Source organism: Xenopus laevis, chromosome 2L, assembly GCF_017654675.1.
Source record: "Xenopus laevis strain J_2021 chromosome 2L, Xenopus_laevis_v10.1, whole genome shotgun sequence".
Lineage (NCBI taxonomy): Eukaryota > Metazoa > Chordata > Amphibia > Anura > Pipidae > Xenopus > Xenopus laevis.
The window spans coordinates 143,859,762-143,884,124 of NC_054373.1; the positions used below are offsets into that span (position 1 = coordinate 143,859,762).

At 40.5% G+C, this 24,363-nt stretch overlaps 1 protein-coding gene and 5 non-coding genes across 7 annotated transcripts; all 6 read left to right on the forward strand.

Annotated features, from left to right (window-relative positions):
* The first annotated feature begins 346 nt into the window (after positions 1-346).
* Positions 347-11,625, forward strand: rdh5.L (retinol dehydrogenase 5 L homeolog). Of its 2 annotated transcripts, NM_001092725.1 has the most exon segments (6): positions 378-507; positions 1,300-1,350; positions 5,996-6,325; positions 7,867-8,125; positions 10,136-10,299; positions 10,947-11,625. In NM_001092725.1, coding segments are annotated over 4 exon segments (960 nt in total). In that variant the 5' UTR covers positions 378-507; positions 1,300-1,350; positions 5,996-6,012; the 3' UTR covers positions 11,171-11,625.
* An 8,111-nt stretch (positions 11,626-19,736) lies between these two features.
* Positions 19,737-19,808, forward strand: trnaw-cca. Its single transcript has one exon. It is a non-coding gene; the product is annotated as a tRNA-Trp (tRNA).
* A 719-nt stretch (positions 19,809-20,527) lies between these two features.
* Positions 20,528-20,599, forward strand: trnaw-cca. Its single transcript has one exon. It is a non-coding gene; the product is annotated as a tRNA-Trp (tRNA).
* A 998-nt stretch (positions 20,600-21,597) lies between these two features.
* On the forward strand, positions 21,598-21,669 carry trnaw-cca. The gene has a single exon. It is a non-coding gene; the product is annotated as a tRNA-Trp (tRNA).
* Positions 21,670-22,388: 719 nt separating this feature from the next.
* trnaw-cca lies at positions 22,389-22,460 on the forward strand. Its single transcript has one exon. It is a non-coding gene; the product is annotated as a tRNA-Trp (tRNA).
* Positions 22,461-24,138: 1,678 nt separating this feature from the next.
* trnaw-cca lies at positions 24,139-24,210 on the forward strand. Its single transcript has one exon. It is a non-coding gene; the product is annotated as a tRNA-Trp (tRNA).
* Positions 24,211-24,363: the final 153 nt, after the last annotated feature.

Here is a 24,363-nt window from a genome sequence, read left to right on the forward strand (position 1 = left end):
AGCTCAGCAACCAAGAAATATTGACTGAGGAAGTTAATTGCTAAAAACTCTCCTTATATTGATTAATGTCCACACGCAGATAAGACATAAGTATGAGCAGAATATAGGTTATCAAGATGAGATTGGAAGTATGTATAATAAATAAGGCAATGGATATGATATATAACAATCTCAAATTAATGGTCCCTGGCCTCTTATGAGTGAATATATATTTGTATTATTTGCCCCATGGTACCTCGCTATAACCTGCAATGCTCTGCAAAGCGTTAACAGCCCATTCTCCTCCCCACCTCCTTCTCCAAGAAATAAATCTAGGAAAATCTCTCCTTTAAAGCTGATGGACTTTGGCTACGCAGCACTGCATGCCTTCATTCCCTGCCAGAGCTCATCACTGACAAAAAAGAGGTAGATAAGGAAACAAACCAACACACCAAATCTGCTAACAGGGGAACTGGAGATCCTGCTCCACCCAGCAGCCTGTGTTCCAGCACTGAAGGGATAGCTAAGGTAGGTGCATGCACACATTCAACTCATGGCTTGGGTGCTGCAAAACAAGCTCCTGGGGAAGAATTTAATGTCCAGTACATATTTAGTAGAAGATCTACAATATTTACATAGTATATATACAATATATACAATGCTCATGGGGAGTCATTCCTCCTAAGATTTACAAGTTATATGCTAGGAATGGCTCCACTTAAAATGTAATAACTGGGAACTACATAGAGGTATGTGGGCAGGGACCTGTTTCTCTTTGGATCGTGGCTCTGATGTGGGTAAATATGTTCCACAATGACAGATATCAGTCAATACTGAGTCAGTACAAGCTATTAATATTTAACTGGCACCTAGCCAGGGAAAAGGAACTGGGAAAAGCAAGTGTCAGCAAGGGGCCTTTTTGTGTTTATGTGTTGCTATACATGCACTTATTCTCCATGTATTTAAACTGCTTTTTCCATGCACTGTATTCCTATAAGCAACCTGTGTGCAATACTGTAACTAAGAAGTGCACACATTAATTAGTGCTTGTTCTCTACTAATGAGCCATGGATTTGGCTCCTGTTTTATAATAGGATTGTCTTGCCCCCTATAAGGAATGATTGTGTTTCAACAATTGCTTTGTCACACTGTCTGGTATAAATCCATCGTGTAACTTGTAAGCCTTATTCCCATGAGCACCCACCACACACACAGGGATTCTTCTAAGAGAAGGTTCAGAAAAAGTTGGGAACTGCCATAGCGCACTTGTGTTGTGCTTTTCTGTTCCATGTTCTCTTGTTGTTGTTGTTGTTGTTGTAGGATTCTGTCTGTGCCTGGTGTATGAAGAACTGTGTGCAGCATCTGTTAAAGGTACAGAGACACCTGCCAATATGTGGCATTAGACTAATGCAAATTAAACAGCTTTTCACTGGTGCCTGAGAATCCACATCTGTTTCTGCTACTCTCTGCTTTCTTATTCACCTTTAAATTATCTTTTAGGATGTACAGAATTTTGCTATTTTTATATATGTAACTCAATTTTAGCCAGAATTCTAGTACTAGCATAGCATACGCTGAGTGTTGGTGAAATTGCACCCTCTCTCCCAGCTGAGCCCTCTCATTAGTGTGTGAACTGCACCACTCACCTGCACAAACAGCATTTTGAACCCCAGAGGTTCTTAACCAGATAACACATTTTTATATAACATTACAGAGAAAGCCAGTACTCCAGTAGTAGGGATGATATACTGTATGAGGTTGTATGGCCACAGCAATATTCATTGACAGAGTATAACTACCTGCCACCACTTTGGAGACAGGCATGATCCCAATTTACCTCTGTGACACCCTTTAAAGGACCCGGATCACCTCCCGGGAACCTTAGGAAAACACCTCTAACCTGTTTCACTTTCCACTATGACTCCTACACTAAGGGGCACATTTACAAAGCTCGAGTGAAGGATTCGAATTAAAAAAACTTCGAAGTGTTTTTTTGGCTACTTCGACTATCGAATGGGCTACTTCGACCTTCGACTACTACTTCGACTTCGAATCGAACGATTCGAACTAAAAATCGTTCGACTATTCGACCATTCGATAATCGAAGTACTGTCTCTTTAAGAAAAACTTCGACCCCCTAGTTCGGCAGCTAAAAGCTACCGAACTCAATGTTAGCCTATGGGGAAGGTCCCCATAGGCTTGCCTGCGTTTTTTTGATCGAAGGATATTCCTTCGATCGTTGGATTAAAATCCTTTGAATCGTTCGATTCGAAGGATTTAATCGTTCGATCGAACGAATAATCCTTCGATCGTTCGATCGCAGGATTTGCGCTAAATCGTTCGACTTCGATATTCGAAGTTGAACGATTTTAGTTCCTGGTCGAATATCGAGGGTTAACCCTCGATATTCGACCCTTAGTAAATCTGCCCCTAAGGGTTCGTTCACACAAAGAGATTCGGGGAGATTTTGTCGCCTGGCGACTAATCGCCTCGTCTTCTGAGCGACAATCTCCCCGAACTGCCTCAGCGTGTTTTCCCATAGGCTATAATGAAAAGTCGCCTGCGATAAAGCACACGCGGCGATGCATTTTCCATAGCCGAGGCAACTCTATGGAACTAACCCTAACAGGCAGTATTACCTGAGAGAGATACCTCCAATCTACCACTCCTATGTTGGAGCTCAGAACGGCTCTTTATAGCTCAACCTACTATCTAACTTATGCTCCTACTATACAATAACACTATACTATACAATAACAGCTGCTAGTTCTATCACTGTCTAATCACCTCGTTCACAGGGTCACCGTTCCCCAAATTCACTAACAGCTTGCCTCCCATAGGGCACTCTTCTTCTTACTGGGACCTTGTCATCAGATATCAACTCTGTTCAGCAGGTGGAGGCTAAAGAGAAAGAACCAAATGATCTTTCCTATATCAAACCTTGCTTCCCTAAGCCAATAGGGGCAAACTGTACAGAACTAGCATTTAGCAGATAGAGGGTAAAAATCAGACTGTAGGGGATGCTCCAGAGTCAGTAGAGTATTTAATTCTATGGGTCCCTATACATAGTTCTTTACTTATATGCTTTTAGTAAGGTGTGGGTTAGAAACTTTCCAACTTACACAAACCCTTACCCCTTCCCAGACCAAGCCACACCTGAGTTTAAAAGGGAGCTTTATGATGGGAGCCCAATCTGCTCCTTTGCTGGCGTGAGAGATGATATCAGATGGCGAGGTGGGCTTTTGAAATGTTATACAGGTGTGGGATCCGTTATCCAGAAGCCTGTTATCCAGAAATCTCCGAAATGCAGAAAGGCCACCTCCCATAGACTCCATTTTATTGAAATAAAACAGTACCTTGTACTTGATACAAAGTAAGATATAATTGGAAGCAAAACCAGCCTAATGGGTTTATTTAATGTTTTCATGATTTACTAGTAGATCTAAGGTATAAAAAGTCCCATACCTGTACCACAGAGCCCAGAAAATTCAACCCACACATCACTAGACAGCAGGAGTAGTGTTTAAAATAAAGAAATTATTTTTAGGTTATAAGCATGCATATTTGTATACAGTCTCTCTGGGGGGGAATTCTGAACTACGTATCCCTTAAGAGCTAAACAGAGGATGGGACATGTAGTAATATTTAACTAATACAACAAGTATGATTTGATTGATAAATCCAGATGAATCCAAATACAGGATAGTGGCATGTTTCTTGCGAGGCGCAGCACAGGAAGGGAACAGCAGGAAACGGTGCAGGCATACAATGGTGGGCAGCGCCTTAAAACTGTTTGATAAACAAGTTGTTTTACAATTATTATATTTGTTAAATAAAAAGTAGGCAGCAGTGCAGGTCACATATGTCAGTAAATGCCAATATACAATGAGATAAGGTTCTTTGGGAAAAAAACTATTTTAGTGAAACTGTATAGAAAAAGAAATTAAAAAGAAGCCCTACTTATTAACCTTCTCTGCAAAACTGCAAGGGATTCTAGATTTTTTGTAATGAGAAGTTGACCAGTATTTTTATCAGATAAACAGCAAGCATTCCATCGGATCTGGCAACCGTGGATGAAATATAGGTTTCAGGGGACTCTTTCTAGCCTCCTGCCTATCTACATGGGGCTTGTAAAGCGGTTGTTCACATTTAACTTTTAGTATGATGTAGAGAGTGATATTCTGAGACAATTTGCAATTGTTTTTATTTTTTATTTTATTATTTGTGTTTTTTGAATTATTTGGCTTTTTATTCAGCAGCTCTCCAGTTTCAGTTATCTGGTTGCTAGACTCCAAATTACTCTAGCAACCAAGCACTTATTTGTTTAAGAGACAGGAATATGAATAGGAGAGGGCCTGAATAGAAAGATGAGTAATATAGGGTATAAATAACAATACATTTGTAGCCTTACAGAACATTTGTTTTTTAGATGGGGTCAGTGACTGAAAAGTGATTTGAAAGCTTCAGAGAGACAGAAGAAGAAGGACAAAAATTAAAAAGCAATAAAATATAAATAATGAAGGTCAACTGAAAAGTTGCTTAGAATTGGCTTTTATAAAACATATTATAAGTTAACTTTAAAGTGAACCACCCCTTTAAGTTGATTCAAATGAATAATGTAAAAAAAAACATATTCTAGAGAGGTACAAGTTTATTTTGGCTAGTTTCCTCTTCTTATTTTCTTTTTCACCTTTTTCTTTTTATGTTTTATATAGTTCAAATACTATCTGTAAATATACTTGATCAAAATTGAAAGTTGTTACATGTTTATGCTTCTCAGTGATTATCCTTTAAGGCTTGATATATGTTACTAGGACACCAGTTTTACGTGTAAGTTGAAAACCAAAACTACAAGGGATTCACAGGGGTAGCTAAAGGGGTCACAACAGTTGTGCCCAATGCCAAACGCTTGAATCTTTGGCCTATGGCACACAGGGTCATTTTAGGTGTTTTATCTGCTGTGATAGATGGTCTTGAGGGACATAGGACTTGAGGGCAGCAAATAGATGTCAGTGACATAAAAATGCTGTATATCACCCAGACATAAAAAGCTGTATAATAAAAGTCCTTTTCAAATTAAACATGAAATTCTAATTCTTTTTTTTATTAAAGCATTTATAGCTATTGTAAACTCAAACCAAATATTGCCTGCATGCCTTATGCATAAGCCTTAGGCATAGAGGCTGAGCAAGCAATTACTTTCACTTTCCATTCAGCACTTCCTGCATAAATCTAATTACCATATATAGAGAGGTCTGTGTGTGTGTGTCTCGTCGTTAAAATGCACATGTATGTTCTGTTATGTACACAAAATATAATGTTGATATTGCACTTTGGTACCGATACATGTACACAAATCTTCTCCATGCACATTATCAGAGTTTTTTTGTTTTTAATAATATTGACAACACAATCGCTCATATGTAATAAAAGTCACTAAGTTTTCCCAGGATCAGTAACCCATAGCAACCAATAATATATTTGCTTTTAAACAGGTGACCAGTAAATGCTACGGGCTGACTGTTTGCTATGGGTTACTGCTCCTGGGCAAACTTAGTGCCTTTTATTATATAACCCCCAATGTCTTTTTGAGAGTTTTCTAAAAATTGTAGTTTATTGTTGTTAATTGGTTAAATAATTATAAACGAGCTATGGGGTTTTATACAGCAGGATATACAACATGCACTTCTGCTCTGCAGCATATGAACACAAAGGGCAAAGCCATAAAGAGCATGAACAAATTCTAGCTGTATATAGTTCAGACAAATAAGAGAAATGAAAATGCTATTTGCTTAAGTGCTATTACTTATATAAAGGAATGTAGGCCGCTGAGAATACAATGATGTTTCTTTTTACTGCAAAAGTAGTTGCATTAGCCTGCTGTGAAGTGTTCAAGACAGGATATATAGTTCAGGTGTATGTATATATGTATGTGTGTATGTGTTCATATAGGAGCTGATGTATAATGTTGTTTTATAATTTTAAATTACATTCCCTTTCTTTCTCTCCCTTGTAGTTTTACACAGACGCTAGATGTGGTGTTACGTGCTTCTCTTTGCCATGGCCTGGATCATTGGATGGCTGCTAAGGGACAGGCAGAAGATTTCAAGATTCTCAAACAAACATGTCTTTATCACTGGCTGTGACACTGGCTTTGGCAATTTGCTGGCCAAGAGACTAAGCCGAAAGGGTTTCCAAGTCCTGGCTGGGTGCCTCACTCAAGTGGGAGCAGAAGACCTGCAGAAAGTTTGTCCTACCGGCCTGAAGTGCACTCTACTGGATGTTACCAACCAGGATAGTATAAACAAGGCAGTTGAGTGGGTTAAGTCAGAGGTGGGAGACAGAGGTAAGGGTCTGTTAATACTTCAAGGAAATTACAAGAGCCTACTGTCTTCATTTTTATTTTGGTTCATAACATCATATAGTTACCGTGTTTAAGGTTCTATGCCAGTGATCCCCAAATAGTAGCTCACAGCAACATGTTGCTCACCAACCCCTTTGATGTTGCTCCCAGTGGCCTCAAAGTAGGTGCTTATTTTTTAGTTTCTGGCTTGGAGGCAAGTTTTGGTTGCATAAAAAAATCAAGTGCACTGCCAAATAGAGCCTTGTGTAGGCTGCCAGTCCACATAGGGGCTACCAATAGTCAATCACAGCCTTTAATAGACATCCATGGGGCTTTTGTTCATGCTTGTGTTGCTCCCTGATTCTTTTTACATTTGAACGTGGCTCATGGGTGAAAAACATTGGGGACCTCTGTTCTCTTCCACACAAATCACAAATGGCTCATTTACAACCTCAACTGCAGTTGCGGTTGCACAAAAATGGTCAAAGTTGTTGCACTAATTAATAGCATTTGTTATTGGTACTTGCATCCAAAGCTGCTACTTGCACTTCCACATCATTGTGTTTAACACCAGTGCGTCCATCTTGATTTCTGTTGTAACTCTAGCACTAGTGCACCTATTGGTGAAGGTACTACTACCTTGAAGGTGACAGTTGCTCCAAGGTTCCCACACAAGTCTTCCTCTATATGCATAGTATACTTTATACATATGTCTAAACAATCAAGTGTACACTGCATTCCTGGGCAAAAGTCCAAAATTGTACATTGCGCATTGCACTTGTGGTCGTAAATTACACTTAAAGGGGAGGTTTGACTTCAGTTTAACTTTTAGTATGTTATAGAATGGCTAATTTGAAGCATTTTTTCATTTGGCTATTCCTTTTTTCTTTTTATAGTTGTAGAATTATTTGCCTTATTCTTCTTCAAATGCTCTATAAGGTTTCAAATGAATTGTTGTTGCTACTTTTTATTACTCATCTTTCTATCCAGGCCCTCTCCTATTCATATTCCTGTCTCTTCTTTAAATCAATGCATGGTTGCTAAGGTAATTTGAACCCTATAATTATAGGATTTATTTATATAATTAATTATATAGATATAATTAATTATATCTTTGTTTGGATCAAGTCCAAGTTCTGTTTTATTATTACATAAAAGAAAGAAATAATGTTTTCAAATTTTAACTATTTTAAATAAAATGGAGTCTATGGGAGACGGCATTCCATAATTCTGAGCTTTCTGGATAATGGTTTTCTGTATAACGGATCCCATACCTGTAAATGCTATTTACTATAAGAAAGCTATTTCTCTGTACAACAATACCTGTGATGTCAAAAATTTTGCATAGTTCTTCTGGCATCTGTGAAGAATTATTTGGCTGTGATAAACCATATGGCAGCCCCACCTTTAATTGAAAAATATGAATACATTTTCTCTTTAATGTGCCAATGTGACTTTTTGTTTCCCTTTTCTTATTGCACATAAACTAGTAGGATGTCATGATTATTATCTGAAATCATCTATTGGCTTTATTTTATCATTAGGCCTCTATGGGTTAGTTAACAATGCTGGGATCGCTAATCCCATTGGGCCCACTGAATGGATGACCATACAGGACTATAAGAAAGTTATGGAAGTCAATGCATTTGGAACCATTGCTGTCTCTCTGAGCTTTTTGTCACTGATAAAGAAGGCACAAGGGCGTATTGTCAACATGGCCAGCATCCTTGGAAGGATTTCAGCTAATGGAGGCGGGTACTGCGTGTCCAAGTATGCGGTAGAGGCCTTCTCTGACAGTTTACGGTATGGTATGCGGGAGATTTCCAATGAAACGATTAAGCTAAAATACAGAAAATACATTCATTTTGTCATTTCATTATTTCTTATAATACACACACACAATGTTGCCATCTAGTGGATACATTATAAGAATAGCTTTGTGTCAGGAATATCAGACTACCCTTGACTTTAGGAAATACAGACATCAGACAGGATACATTTTATGGAAGTGAAACAATTCTAGTTCTTATGGTATACAACATATTCTCTCCTCACTCACCAATTAGGAAACACTATATTTTGCTATATGTAAATATATCAGCTGGTCACATGATTCCCCATAGTCTGCTGAGATAAACTGCAGTCTCCTTGGATATGAGATTTGTTCTGTACTCCTGTCCTTATTAAGCCTTTTTTCTTTCAATTCATTTGTTTTTTGTAATTTAAAGTACTTGCTTTAAGTACTTTGGTAAATAGAGCTTGAGTAACCAAATATCTGAAGTGGGCTCTGAGATAATAAAAAAATGTGCAAAAGGAATTATTGTCTTTAGCCAATTATTTTAGTGCTCCTTGCCCAGGTATCCAAGTGTCCTACTAATGTGCACAGTCAGAACCCTCAGTGTGCTTCTTATCAGGAGGAAATATATTCCTTATTAGGTAGGGCAAGGGAATCTGTCTATGACCAGGCTGTGCAGTTTATACATCTGTATGTCCCCCAAATGGCAATCGATTGCTCCAAAATATTGGCCCAAGGCTGACTTTAATGCAAAGTGCCCCTTGGAGGCAACATGTTTAAAATACCAGATTGAAGAATAAAACCCGATGAAGGTTTAGCTTGCAAAGCTTTAATTCTTTAGTATTCCCAGGAGGCTAGATTGAACCTTTACTAGAGTTGAGAGGGGGAGCAAGGCCCTTGGCAGTTTATTGTTGGGCAATGGGGTGTCAGTTTTCCCCTGTTTTATAAGAAGGGAAGCACACATGTTTTTGCTCTCTTTTGATCTACGCACTTGCTGGAGGAGGTGGTGTGGTGTTGGAAGGTCTGGAACTGAGGAAGGTTCCAGTAGAAGAAGTAGGTTTATCTGTTTTAAAGAACCATTGGTGCCCAAGCTATTGAAAGAATCTGATTTGTGATGGAGATACAGTGTGGTTAACCCCTTTTTCAACAGTACAGTGAGGGCTCGTCCCTCACTGTGAGAAGAGTCACATGTCACACATGCCCTACTGGGAGTTGCTGGAAGTTGAGCCCACTCTGACCAGGTCTGAGGAAATTCAAGTACAGTAATTGTGATTTTAGGTACCCTCTATTCCATATACCTGTTACACACATAGATAAATATGGGTAGAAATACTGTATTTTATATAATGATCTTACTGCACCAGCCTAATGTTTCAGAATCTCTATTATTCAGGTCTTTAAAGTTGTGCACATGAACTCGCCATCTTGGATTTTGTTTGGAGTGTCAATGACTCTCACATGCTCAGTTTGGTCTGGGCAGCTATTGAGAAACAAAGTTTAGGGGTCATTGTAAATCGTCATACAGGGCTAAGTCAGCCCCCAAATGCTGGTGACGGACAGCTGCACAGAGCAAGTGCAATGATTTAGCAAAAAAAAAAAAGTTGGGGAGCCACTGGAAGAATCTTTGGATTTACAGATTTCACAGCTAAAAGTCTCTGGTTTCCTTGGGCTGGTGTACAGAATCTCAAAGTGTAATGTTAAAGGGGAACTATTGCAAAAATGAAAATTGAATCTAAGCTTCATCATACTGAAATAATAAACTTTCCAAATACATTCAATTAAAAATTTTGCATAGGGGGGCCCTGCTCCCCCTCAAAGTCAAAGCCAGTCGGTATGTGTGAGGACTTACATCATTAGCTAATTTTGCAGAATTTACACAAAACAATACAAATTTATACAAGTATTGGTTAAACTTTACCATTTTATGTGTCAAATGTTTGTAATTTACATTTACTTTGTTTGTGCTAGTGTGATGTACATGTGAAATACTAACTGAACAATCCTGCTTTGTGGCCTAGACGGGACATGCAACACTTTGGGGTAAGAGTGTGCATCATAGAGCCTGGATTCTTCAAGACAGCTGTGACCAACCTGGATTCTATTGAGCGCTCCTTGCAACTACTCTGGGATCAGATGCCGCCAGAGACAAGGATGACCTATGGGGACAAGTACCTCCAACAATGTATGTTTCTGGACAGGACCTATAATAGTCCATAGTTTTAGAATATGGCTGAATATTCACAACAAAATATTGGCCTGAATCCCAAAACATATTTTACATATGAGCTGTTTTAGGTGATTGAAATTTTTTGTCCTACATTGTAATGGGTTATAATTTCCTTTAACTGCGACCAAGGGTTGGCAACAAAAGAGGTACGTGCCTGGTGCCCCCCCCCCTGTGCCTACCCCCAGTTGTAGCCCTGCTGAGACTTGTCCAATAGTTTATGATTGATATTAATATGATCTGCTGTTACAAACATGTAAGATGCATCAGATACAAATGACTGAATTAGTGTTCATAGCTGAAACCTGGATCCTTTACGGCCATCTTACAGCATGAGCAGCTTAGCTTAGTTCTAGCCAAATAATTCAAATTATTTTAAATGATTTCCTTTTTCCCTGTAATAATAAAACAGTATCAGTACCAAACTGATATATACTTAATCCTTATTGGGAGCAAAAGCAGTCTATCGGGTTTATTAATGTTTACATGACTTTGTAGTAGACTTAAGATATTAAGTTCAAAATTAAGGAAAGATCCGCTATCTGGAAAACCCCAAGTCCCGAGCATTCTAATGGGCGGCTTTTTGCTTTGTGTTTTTTCTCTAGACCTGAAAATGCAAAGACTCATCATGAACTTCATCTGTGATCCGGACATCTCCAAAGTGCCCAAGTGTATAGAACATGCCTTGCAATCCCGATACCCACGCACAAGATACAGTCCAGGTTGGGATGCCAAGCTGGTGTGGCTACCAGCCTCTTACATGCCAGCCTTCATTACAGACGCTGTACTGGCTTTTGTGCTTCCCAAACCTGCACACAGAGTCCATTAGCAGTGCACATTACTTTTTATACATTTTTTTAGGATTTTTAGAGAAGTGAATCTACACTGCAATAGTTTTTATATTGTAATCACATTACCATGGAAATGCATTTCCCATAATTCAAAGTGATTCCCTGCTGTATAGTATGGCAATATGTGTTTGCAATGCCAGCTCTGCTGCCATAACATAGCATACATTAATTACATAGAACTCATTATTGTGGGACAAGATGCTCAGTGCAAAAAACAGGCACAAAGTACATTTCCATTTCTGTAGTTTGAAATGAATGATCTTTCTCAGGTTCATTGACCGGGGTGCAGATTACTGGCATCAACAGAGAAATCACTGAAGCGGATATGGGCACCCCATGCAGCGTAGTGTGGCCTGCCCTGCAAGTCCACAATTTAAGTATTAACTGTGCCCTGTATTCTCTTTATTTTATTGAAAGCTAATTATATGTGAAATCATGTGTGTCTTTCAGTTCTTACAATGGGAAAACACAGACTGGGGGGGAGAGGGTAAGCAAATGGTTCTGGAGCAAATCTAAGGTTTGCCAATGTTACTAAATCAGCCACCATTTAGAGGTGCTAGAATGGTGCCCCCTGGCATTGGCTTGGGTGCATAAAGCATTTTTATCCTGCATTTGTAACCTGTATTTCAAAGGATATTAATGGTTTTTAATTTTGTGCCACTTACTTATGGTATTCAAGGATACTTTTGTTCATGAATAGATTTTAAACTCAACCAATAGGTTCTAAATTTAAATTTTTATATATTTAATAGATTCTGCAGTTTGCAATGAAAAACAAAAGAGAAAACTCTCTACTAAAATCCTTATGCTTTGCCAAATTGTGTCGCCAGGCATCAATGAATCTGCCCTATGTGCATTTGTGTCACTCTTTTCTTCATTATCTGCACTGGAGATGGTTAACTCCATACAATTCCTATGGTCAGAATCAAACCTGAATGCAGGAGAATGCTAGCTACTGGGTGTACATGAAGGTTACTGCAGTGGCGTTAACTTCCCCCGTGTTAGATTTAACAGTGGGACGGAAAGCATCCTGCTTGGATTCAATATATGAAACATGGATTTGTTCCAGACCATTGAAGTGCACCCAGAATTCCAACCTGCATTTTTACCCTCTTTAAACTGTGACATCATCAGAAGGTGGGTAAAAAATTTTTTTAAAAAAATACTAATATCCAGACCTGTGACCTACAGACCCGCCAACCCACAAATACAGTATACCTACATCCACAAGTTCTACCCGCATACTGCATGTTCCCTATGTCATGGGCTCAAGGTCCCTTTCTCATCCTTCTTCTAGGCTTCTGGATATATTTTAGGCATTGCACCCATAGGCAGTATTAAATCTGTGATTTAGTTCATATTCCAGAATCCTATTTAAATCAGTGTATGGCTGCTAGGGTAATTTGGACCCCAGCAACTAGATTGCTGAAACTGCAAACCAGAAAACTGCTGAATATAAAGCTAAATAGCTCAAAAACCACAAATAATAAAAAATTGAAAACCAATTGCAAATTGTCTCATAATATCACTCTCTACATCATACTAAACACAGTAGCGTTCGTTGAGGGGGGCGGGCCCTGGTGCATGAAGCGAAGCCGCCCCCCTCCGTACCGCCGCATTAGCCCGCATTTCTCAGTGGCGCACGGACTGCTGGGGGGCCCTGAGGGGGTGTGGGCCCTGGCCCGCTCGCACCCCCTGCTCCCCGGGTAGTTCCGCCACTGACTAAACATTAACTTAAAGGTGAACAACCCCTTTAAGCCACAGTTGGGTGTCACTTTAAAGATCTTGTTACAGACCTGGGCCAGCCAGTTGTTGGAAGAAAGAAATCATTCTTGTAGCTTATAGACTAGCAACTCAATACTCTGAGATTCTAGGCCTGATATTATTGACTTGCTTTTGTGCCCAGGTGTCATCCATTTAACGGCAGAGACACACGCTCAGATTCAGGGAGATTAGTCGCCCAGCGACAAATCTCCTCTTCTTTGGGGCAACTAATCTCCCCAAGCTGCCTCCCGCCGGCTAGAATGAAAATCACCAGCAGGATGGCAATCGGTGCACTTTGTTTTCCGAAGTCGCCTCACAAGGACTTCAGAAAATGAAGCGCTCCGAGTGCCATACTGCCGGCGACTAAATCTCCCTGAATCTGAGAGTGTCTATGCCCTTAGCAAAGGGAGCATGGGCATTTACAAATAGGAGCAAGGGAGGTATTTGCCCCCCCTCCCCTCCCCTTAAAGTCTCTGACCTGAACTGAAGCTAGTTGAAGCCACTGCCTGTAGATAGGATTTCAGTGTCTAAGTCCCGGTACAACTAAACACCAATAGGCTAGAGGGATTGAACCAGCAGTATAGCCAATCACTGTGTAGCTGTACACGTTTGGATAGACTGGAAGTATTCACTGTGCTTCTTAGCCAATCCCTGTGCAGCTGTACCGGGACTTAGACTGAGGGGAAGATAAGCAGTTTGTGTAGGCAGCAGCAGGCTTGGAATGAGGTAATAGTACTAAAGTTTATTGTCAGTGAAAGCTCCAGATTTGTCCTAATCTTCTTGTGTATGTATGTGTGTGTCTGCCATGTACCTGTGTGTGTTTTACTTAGTATATCTGATTCTGCAATTGTGTGTTTGGACCTGACCCAGATATCTTTGTGCTGCTGCCTAATGAACGATGTATTATTGTGTGTGTTCGCAAAGTATTGTCACAATTTCTTGACTTGTGTAAGTGTGCCTGTTAGGTATATTGTACACACAGCTGACCCTATTACCATATGGAGACAATTTACATGACATTGGCACTGAAACTCTGTTCTGGGTAGGGTTGCCCCCTTTTCTGGAAAAAAATTCCGGCCTTCCTATATATTTATCTTTTTTCCATATTAATAGCATTGGGATCAACCATCATTTTTACCGGGCAGGCCTGTAAAATACCGGCCAGGTGGCAACCCTAATTCTGGGCCATTACATATCAGATACACTGTATGTGCTGCATGAAGTGTCATTTGATTATGAAACAATTAATTGAGTTTATAGCTGTAATTAACCTTCCCAAACCAAAACATCACCCTCTGCCTGTGCCTGCACCACTACTAGTGTGTAAAGGATCAAATGCATGTCTTCTCTGAATAATGCAGGTTTTTTCTTTCACATGTGTGTCCATCTCATGCCAGTGCCACACATGATGTTTATTGGCTTCAACCCACTTACTTATGTCTCTGCAACGAGAGGGCACTGTTTCAGCCTAAGTAAATATACACAGAATGGGTTTCAAATGCATGTTTTCAATCCAAAATCTGCTCTGTGTGTATGCACCCAGGCCAACACTGTGCCTCAATGAAGAGGCAAAGGTGAGTGGGTTCCAGCAAATCAGTTGTTTCTCACTAGTCGTGCAAGTGTGTGAGTCAATGCAAGTGTGTAAGTAAGAAAAACTACGGTTAAGCTGGCCATAGATGTTGAGATTTTTAAAAGATCAGATCCTGATCGTGAGACCACGATCTTCTCAGAACGATCGTACGAATTGACTATCAACTAAAAAGACCAATTTGCCAGGAAAACAAAGGGGAGCTGCCTGCTTGGCCCTGCAAACATAGATAGATTGCACTGGGACCAACAAAGATTTTTTGACCCGGCCGATCAATTTCCTGACAGATATCGGCCGAAAAATCGTAAGATGTACGATCGTTCAAATCCCACTAACCGCACGATAATTTCAAAGGATTGGTCAGGCTTCCCTAAAATCGATCGTTCGGCAAGAAGAATCGTCGTGTCTATGGGGAGCTTTACTGACCATTGCATCTGATGCACTGATTGACCTGCTAATATGTGTGTGCCCAAGGCATGATTTCCTTATCAAGTGGATAAAGAGGGCCACATTGGCTCAGAGTTATAACTCATATTATTTCCTCTGCACAGCATTGTTTTTTCACCATCAAGCTATTTAAAATTTTAGCTGACCAATAGTTCTCTCGTTCAAGTGTATTAAAAATGCCATTCCTAGATTTGTGGCTTTGCCATGAAAATATTTGTAGCCATTTTGCTTGTGATGCTTTTAGCTACTTGCCCCACCCTGAAAAATTTTCTGTGGACGACCATGAAAAGGAGTGTGCAATTCAGCAGTGAAATGGTTAAGCTGTAACCCTGCTGAGCAAATTGCTGATAAATATGTTCAGGGAGGGAGTAAATTCAACAGGAAGTAGAAGATTATTGCATATAGTGACATGGGAACCTCTCAGCAATAAAATGAAATGACAATTTTACATCTGTTAACCGAGAAGCATGTTTATGCCTCACCATCAAACATTCCTTGAGTAAATAAGTAAAGTGGGTAGTTCAGCAACCACTTCCTTGACACAGAATCTACGCAGCTCTGGTTGCACCTAACTTGGCAAGATTACAGGCACCCTGCAGTGAACACGTTAAAGGGGAACTCCAACCAAATACTCAAAACGTTTTGCAGCTGTATTTATAGTGATGCAATACAGTAATTATATAGATGGGGAGGAACATGGTTTTAACAAAGTATAAGTTGGACAGCACTGCCTTAGATGAAGGAGCAGAGTCAATGAGAGAGACAACTTGGCGGAGCACAATCTGCAAATCCTGAGTGTGCAAATTGTACAGTCTTATAAGTGCTAAAAGACTTTGTTTTTGCTTTTTTGGGGACTTGGAACACCCAAAGGGAAAATCACCTGGGTATTAGCCAAATAGGTTATGGGTTTTATTCTCTATTTTATATTGTTTTTTAATTTGGAAAAGCCCTAAATAAATTGACTAACAGCCAGTTATGCTATATTTAATTCCCACTCGCAGGATTCTCCCATGGTTGCAGGGTCTGCCCTTCTACAGTTACGTCAGTGTCCACTACCTTAAAGGATAAGTAAACCTTTAAAATAAGTGAATGTAAAATTGATGAGGGGGCTATTCAGAGCTATTTTACAATGTACATTCATTATTTATTTATTTTTAATTCCAAGATATTAAAGGATACATGTACTGTTACTATGAATGAATTTTATTACAACAGCGCCACCTGCTGGTCAGTTTCCCACCAGTCTGACCAGCAAGTAGTCAAGGAAGTTGTCAGGAGAAATAAAGAGGCTGATGTTCTTCTGCTTAGAAATAAAATTATAAACCTTTCTCACATCTTTCCTAACAAAATTCATTCATAGTAACAGTACATGTATCCTTTAATATCTTGGAATTAGAAATAAATAAATAATGAATGTACATTGCAAAAGTGCTTAGAATAGCCCTCTCGTCAATTTTACATTCACTTATTTTAAAGTTGTACTTGCCCTTAAATCACTACAATATCGATCTGCCTTATTACAGTGGACATCTGGGATATTAGCAACATCTTACTTTCAAAGAATATGGCTTCTGTAATAGTCATAGACAATGAGCCCTCTGCAGTACCTGCAGTTGCTCCTCTCTGTTCAGACTTACCTTCTGGGAACAGACTCTCAAGTCTCACCTCCCTCAGTGAACACATCCAAATGGTACATACACACTGGGGTTTTTGCATAGGCTTTGCTGCAGATGGGAGGACCCAACTCAGAAACTATAGAGAGTGAATATTGGGATTTCAGAGGGACATTATTACTTCTGCACAGAGGTGCTGAATTTGGGGTATTGCGCAGCAGCCCTATGTTCAATTTTGGAGAATAATCTTTGATTAAATATGTTCCCATATAGAGTTCTTTAATTTTTCCCCAATTCTTCTAAGGAAACCACCTTAAGGCTACAGAGATTCAAGCCCTGCCCTACAAAGCACATTTTTCTCTGAAGTGTCCATATTTGCAAAGAAAAGCAGAGCTGTATATTGCAGCGTTCTTCCCTGCCTGTCAGGGAAAAGACATGTTCCTTGTATTATTCTGCACCTGTGTACAGGTTAGGCTTCTGTATCCCCATCATTTTTAAGCATACTCCACATTTTTGCCTGCCTATTGGCCTACTGAGAAACCACTCTGTGTTCCAGGACATTTCGGAACCTTTGCATCATATAACACTATTCCAATAAAATGGAAGGCAAAGCAAGTAAGATGGAATTATTTATTTTCTTTAGACCTAAGGATGAAGGTATAACTTTCCAGCCTCATGCTATTCTTCTATCATGTAGCAGTCTCCTGACTGGTCCCATACATACGGCTACAGTTAGGGATGTATTTCCATCTGGTGCTGCAGTACCTGTACAGGATACGCTTGTGCTGACTGGAGAAAAGGGGGTACCTTATCTTGAACTGCTACATGTAGTCCAAGTGACTGAGGGGGGTGGTTAGGGGTGTAATTATTTATATATAAAAATGATTTATATATAAACACAAAAGTGAAATTTTGGATTCATATGATATACAAAACTAAATCATGACTATTAAGAAAAGGAGTGCTGGTTTTGGGTTAGTTTACAATTCTTTGACTGAGAACCCAACTTTGAACCCAACATTTTTTTAGGTCCCCATCAACTTCTTATAAAGTTACCATTAAATAACATTGTTAGTCCACCCATATATTGTTACATGAGCATCCAAACCAGGGCACCCATCTAGTATTTGTCTGCTTCGAGCTGCTTTAGATGTGCAAACTAGTGATGTGCAGGCTGGCCAGGCTCGGCCCGACAATTGCACAAAATATTTGGTCTATGGGATAAACTCTTCCTGATGCCCTTGCTGCCACCCCACCCACGAACTAACAGTGCCCCACTTCTGTCTTTGGTGGCTTCTATTTATAGATGTAGGTATGTAAGTATATGCGAAGTGCGAGTCAGATCGGTTCCTTGTCAGTCCAATTAGGGTCAAGAGTTTCTCGACCCGCACATCACTAGTGTAAACCTCAGATTTCGGGAGAAGTGAATATTAAGTTCTTCATCCTCCTAATTCTACATAGGTATGCTAAGATGGTTGGAACAGATAGAGAAAAACCATGGAAGAGAAAAGCTCATCTTGGCACTTTTTGTGAGCTGGCAAGATTGCTGAAGGCCGTGTGTTGGTGGACACCTTGTGGTGCAAAGACTCCAAACCAGAAGTGTACAGGTTTAAATAACATCGGGGTCAGTTGCCCTTTAATTTGCCATGCTGAGTAAATTGCAAAGTCAAAATCCCCTTGTGACACCACGAGTGTCAGGTAAAAGGTTTCCCCCACAAACTGCCTTTAACCTGCATTAAAGAGATTGAAAATACAAGATCACATTGTATTTCCATAGGCTTCAAATAAAGGGATAGCCTTTAAAAAATCAGCACACAACGCATCTTAAGATGGAACTGCATGAGCATATTGCAAACTCAAAAAAAAATCAGTGTAGCCGGAAGAGGATCAAAGGAGTGATTTGTGAAAGCAAATGTTTCCTGATCAGGGGAATTCTAACCACTGAGAACACATTCAGTTTTGTATTTTGAAAATCAAGGGTGCTTTAATTCACGAAAGAGAAAAGTTCATCTTTGCAATTTCTGAGAGCTGGCAGGACTGCTGAAGGCTTTGTCCATGTGGAGACCTTGTGGCTCAATGGTAGTGCATCTAACGCCACATCAGAAGTTTGCATGTTCAAATAACGTCGGGGTCACTTGACCTTTAACTTACAGTGCTGAGTAAATTGCAATCTCAAGATCGCCTTGTGACCAAACGAGTGTTCTATAAAAAGGTTCTCGCAAAAACACTGCACTTACTTTGTAGAGGCCTTTTCTGTGCTGAACGTCATCTTCTGTCTGGACATAAACATGCCCAAAAGGATTGCACACACATCAAGAAAACCAACCTTTGATTTAAAAGAAGGGATTTGTGAAATCAATTTTTCCCTGATCAGGGTAGTTCTAACCACAGAGAACACATCCAGTTTTGTGCTCTGAAAATCACGAGTAGTATTAGTCACGAAAGAGAAAAACTCATCTTGGCACTTTTTGAGAGCTGGCAGGATTGCTTAAAGGGTTACTGTCATGGGAAAACATGTTTTTACAAAACGCGTCAGTTAATAGAGCTGCTCCAGCAGAATTCTGCACTGAAATCCATTTCTCAAAAGAGCAAACAGATTTTTTTATATTCAATTTTGAAATCTGACATGGTGCTAGACATATTGTCAGTTTCCCAGCTGCCCCAGTCATGTGACTTGTGCCTGCACTTTAGGATGGAACTACTTTTTGGCAGGCTGTTTCTCCGACTTATTGTAACTGAATCAGTCTCAGTGGGACTTGGCTTTTACTATTGAGTGCTGTTCTACCGGGCAGCTGTTATCTTGTGTTAGGGAGCTGCTATGCCATTGTTCTGTTGTTAGGCTGCTGGGGGGGGGGGAGGGAGGGGGGAGATATCAGTCCAACTTGAAGTACAGCGGTAAAGAGTGACTGAAGTTTATCAGAGCACACGTCACATGACTGGGGGCTGCTGGGAAACTGACAATATGTCTAGCCCCATGTCAGATTTCAAAATTGAATATAAGAAAATCTGTTTGCTCCTTTGAAAAATGGATTTCAGTGCAGACTTCTGCTGGAGCAGCACTATTAACTGATGCGTTTGGAAAAAAACATGTTTTCCTATGACAGTATCCCTTTAAGGGCTTGTTTGTGTGGAGACCTCGTGGCGCAATGCTAGCGCTTCTGACTCCAGATCAGAAGGTTGCGTGTTCAAATCACGTCGGGGTCATTTGTCCTTTAACTTGCCTTGCTGAGTAAATTGCAAACTCAAGATCACCTTGCAGCCAAATGAGTGTCGTGTAAAAAGGTTCTTGCAAAAACACGGCACTTACCTTGTAGAGGCCTTTGCCGTGCTGAGCTTCATCTTCTGTCCGGACATAAACATGCCGAAAAGGATTGCACACACACTGAAAGAAGACCAACCTTTGATTTTTGGTTGTTAATAATTGCATGAACGAACCTGGGAATTCAGCAAAGATAAAAGAGGATTCCTGATCAGATCGGAAGATTTTGCGTTTATGTCCAGTCGTGGGTCAACCTGCCTTTAACCTGCACTGAAGAGTAGATTGCAAATAAAAGATCGCCTTGTGCTTCCATTAGCTTCAGATAAAGGCATAGCCTTTAAAAAAACAGCACACAATGCATGTAAAGATGGAACTTCACACCTCTGATATGTTAAGCTTCAGGCATTCCCATGCAGGTCCATCTCGGAATGTTCAGTCAGCATATGAGCATCTTGCAAACTAAAAAACATTAGTGCTGCCGCACGAGGATGAAAGAAGGGATTTGGGAAAGCAAATGTTTCCTGATCAGGGTGGTTCGAACCACTGAGGACACACTCCGTTTTGTGCTCTGAAAATCACAAGTACTATAAGTCACAAAAGTAAGAAGCTCATCTTGGCACTTTTTGAGAGCTGGCAGGATTGCTTTAGGACTTGCCTGTGTGGAGACCTCGTGGCGCAACGGTAGCACGTCTGACTCCAGATCAGAAGGTTGCATGTTCAAATCACGTCGGGGTCACTTGACCTTTAACTTACAGTGCTGAGTAAATTGCAATCTCAAGATCGCCTTGTGACCAAACGAGTGTTCTGTAAAAAGGTTCTCGCAAAAACACTGCACTTACTTTGTAGAGGCCTTTTCTGTGCTGAACGTCATCTTCTGTCTGCACATAAACATGCCCAAAAGGATTGCACACACATCAAAAAAACCAACCTTTGATTTAAAAGAAGGGATTTGTGAAATCAATTTTTCCATGATCAGGGTAGTTCTAACCACAGAGAACACATGCAGTTTTGTGCTCTGAAAATCACGAGTAGTATTAGTCACGAAAGAGAAAAACTCATCTTGGCACTTTTTGAGAGCTGGCAGGATTGCTTAAAGGGTTACTGTCATGGGAAAACATGTTTTTACAAAACGCGTCAGTTAATAGAGCTGCTCCAGCAGAATTCTGCACTGAAATCCATTTCTCAAAAGAGCAAACAGATTTTTTTATATTCAATTTTGAAATCTGACATGGTGCTAGACATATTGTCAGTTTCCCAGCTGCCCCAGTCATGTGACTTGTGCCTGCACTTTAGGATGGAACTACTTTTTGGCAGGCTGTTTCTCCGACTTATTGTAACTGAATCAGTCTCAGTGGGACTTGGCTTTTACTATTGAGTGCTGTTCTACCGGGCAGCTGTTATCTTGTGTTAGGGAGCTGCTATGCCATTGTTCTGTTGTTAGGCTGCTGGGGGGGGGGGAGGGAGGGGGGTGATATCAGTCCAACTTGAAGTACAGCGGTAAAGAGTGACTGAAGTTTATCAGAGCACACGTCACATGACTGGGGGCTGCTGGGAAACTGACAATATGTCTAGCCCCATGTCAGATTTCAAAATTGAATATAAGAAAATCTGTTTGCTCCTTTGAAAAATGGATTTCAGTGCAGACTTCTGCTGGAGCAGCACTATTAACTGATGCGTTTGGAAAAAAACATGTTTTCCTATGACAGTATCCCTTTAAGGGCTTGTTTGTGTGGAGACCTCATGGCGCAATGGTAGCGCGTCTGACTCCAGATCAGAAGGTTGCGTGTTCAAATCACGTCGGGGTCATTTGTCCTTTAACTTGCCTTGCTAAGTAAATTGCAAACTCAAGATCACCTTGCAGCCAAATGAGTGTCGTGTAAAAAGGTTCTCGCAAAAACACGGCACTTACCTTGTAGAGGCCTTTGCCGTGCTGAGCTTCATCTTCTGTCCGGACATAAACATGCCGAAAAGGATTGCACACACACTGAAAGAAGACCAACCTTTGATTTTTGGTTGTTAATAATTGCATGAACGAACCTGGGAATTCAGCAAAGATAAAAGAGGATTCCTGATCAGATCGGAAGATTTTGCGTTTATGTCCAGTCGTGGGTCAACCTGCCTTTAACCTGCACTGAAGAGTAGATTGCAAATAAAAGATCGCCTTGTGCTTCCATTAGCTTCAGATAAAGGCATAGCCTTTAAAAAAACAGCACACAATGCATGTAAAGATGGAACTTCACACCTCTGATATGTTAAGCTTCAGGCATTCCCATGCAGGTCCATCTCGGAATGTTCAGTCAGCATATGAGCATCTTGCAAACTAAAAAACATTAGTGCTGCCGCACGAGGATGAAAGAAGGGATTTGGGAAAGCAAATGTTTCCTGATCAGGGTGGTTCGAACCACTGAGGACACACTCCGTTTTGTGCTCTGAAAATCACAAGTACTATAAGTCACAAAAGTAAGAAGCTCATCTTGGCACTTTTTGAGAGCTGGCAGGATTGCTTTAGGACTTGCCTGTGTGGAGACCTCGTGGCGCAACGGTAGCGCGTCTGACTCCAGATCAGAAGGTTGCATGTTCAAATCACGTCGGGGTCACTTGACCTTTAACTTACAGTGCTGAGTAAATTGCAATCTCAAGATCGCCTTGTGACCAAACGAGTGTTCTGTAAAAAGGTTCTCGCAAAAACACTGCACTTACTTTGTAGAGGCCTTTTCTGTGCTGAACGTCATCTTCTGTCTGGACATAAACATGCCCAAAAGGATTGCACACACATCAAAAAAACCAACCTTTGATTTAAAAGAAGGGATTTGTGAAATCAATTTTTCCCTGATCAGGGTAGTTCTAACCACAGAGAACACATCCAGTTTTGTGCTCTGAAAATCACGAGTAGTATTAGTCACGAAAGAGAAAAACCCATCTTGGCACTTTTTGAGAGCTGGCAGGATTGCTTAAAGGGTTACTGTCATGGGAAAACATGTTTTTACAAAATGCATCAGTTAATAGAGCTGCTCCAGCAGAATTCTGCACTGAAATCCATTTCTCAAAAGAGCAAACAGATTTTTTTATATTCAATTTTGAAATCTGACATGGTGCTAGACATATTGTCAGTTTCCCAGCTGCCCCAGTCATGTGACTTGTGCCTGCACTTTAGGATGGAACTACTTTTTGGCAGGCTGTTTCTCCGACTTAATGTAACTGAATCAGTCTCAGTGGGACTTGGCTTTTACTATTGAGTGCTGTTCTACCGGGCAGCTGTTATCTTGTACGTCGGGGTCACTTGACCTTTAACTTACAGTGCTGAGTAAATTGCAATCTCAAGATCGCCTTGTGACCAAACGAGTGTTCTGTAAAAAGGTTCTCGCAAAAACACTGCACTTACTTTGTTGAGGCCTTTTCTGTGCTGAACGTCATCGTCTGTCTGGACATAAACATGCCCAAAAGGATTGCACACACATCAAAAAAACCAACCTTTGATTTAAAAGAAGGGATTTGTGAAATCAATTTTTCCCTGATCAGGGTAGTTCTAACCACAGAGAACACATCCAGTTTTGTGCTCTGAAAATCACGAGTAGTATTAGTCACGAAAGAGAAAAACCCATCTTGGCACTTTTTGAGAGCTGGCAGGATTGCTTAAAGGGTTACTGTCATGGGAAAACATGTTTTTACAAAATGCATCAGTTAATAGAGCTGCTCCAGCAGAATTCTGCACTGAAATCCATTTCTCAAAAGAGCAAACAGATTTTTTTATATTCAATTTTGAAATCTGACATGGTGCTAGACATATTGTCAGTTTCCCAGCTGCCCCAGTCATGTGACTTGTGCCTGCACTTTAGGATGGAACTACTTTTTGGCAGGCTGTTTCTCCGACTTAATGTAACTGAATCAGTCTCAGTGGGACTTGGCTTTTACTATTGAGTGCTGTTCTACCGGGCAGCTGTTATCTTGTGTTAGGGAGCTGCTATCCCATTGTTCTGTTGTTAGGCTGCTGGGGGGGGGGAGGGAGGGGGGTGATATCAGTCCAACTTGCAGTACAGCCGTAAAGAGTGACTGAAGTTTATCAGAGCACACGTCACATGACTGGGGGCTGCTGGGAAACTGACAATATGTCTAGCCCCATGTCAGATTTCAAAATTGAATATAAGAAAATCTGTTTGCTCCTTTGAAAAATGGATTTCAGTGCAGACTTCTGCTGGAGCAGCACTATTAACTGATGTGTTTGGAAAAAACATGTTTTCCTATGACAGTATCCCTTTAAGGGCTTGTTTGTGTGGAGACCTCGTGGCGCAATGGTAGCGCGTCTGACTCCAGATCAGAAGGCTGCGTGTTCAAATCACGTCGGGGTCATTTGTCCTTTAACTTGCCTTGCTGAGTAAATTGCAAACTCAAGATCACCTTGCAGCCAAATGAGTGTCGTGTAAAAAGGTTCTCACAAAAACACGGCACTTACCTTGTAGAGGCCTTTGCCGTGCTGAGCTTAATCTTCTGTCCGGGCATAAA

What these genes read in the sequence shown, in the direction of transcription:
- rdh5.L (XM_018245083.2), top strand. Translation starts at nt 6,013, where the DNA reads ATGTGGTGTTACGTGCTTCTCTTTGCCATGGCCTGGATCATTGGATGG. An exon ending in GTCAGAGGTGGGAGACAGAG is followed by an intron (nt 6,326 to 7,866) that starts GTAAGGGTCTGT and finishes TTTTATCATTAG; the next exon opens with GCCTCTATGGGTTAGTTAAC. An exon ending in GGACAAGTACCTCCAACAAT is followed by an intron (nt 10,300 to 10,946) that starts GTATGTTTCTGG and finishes TTTTTTCTCTAG; the next exon opens with ACCTGAAAATGCAAAGACTC.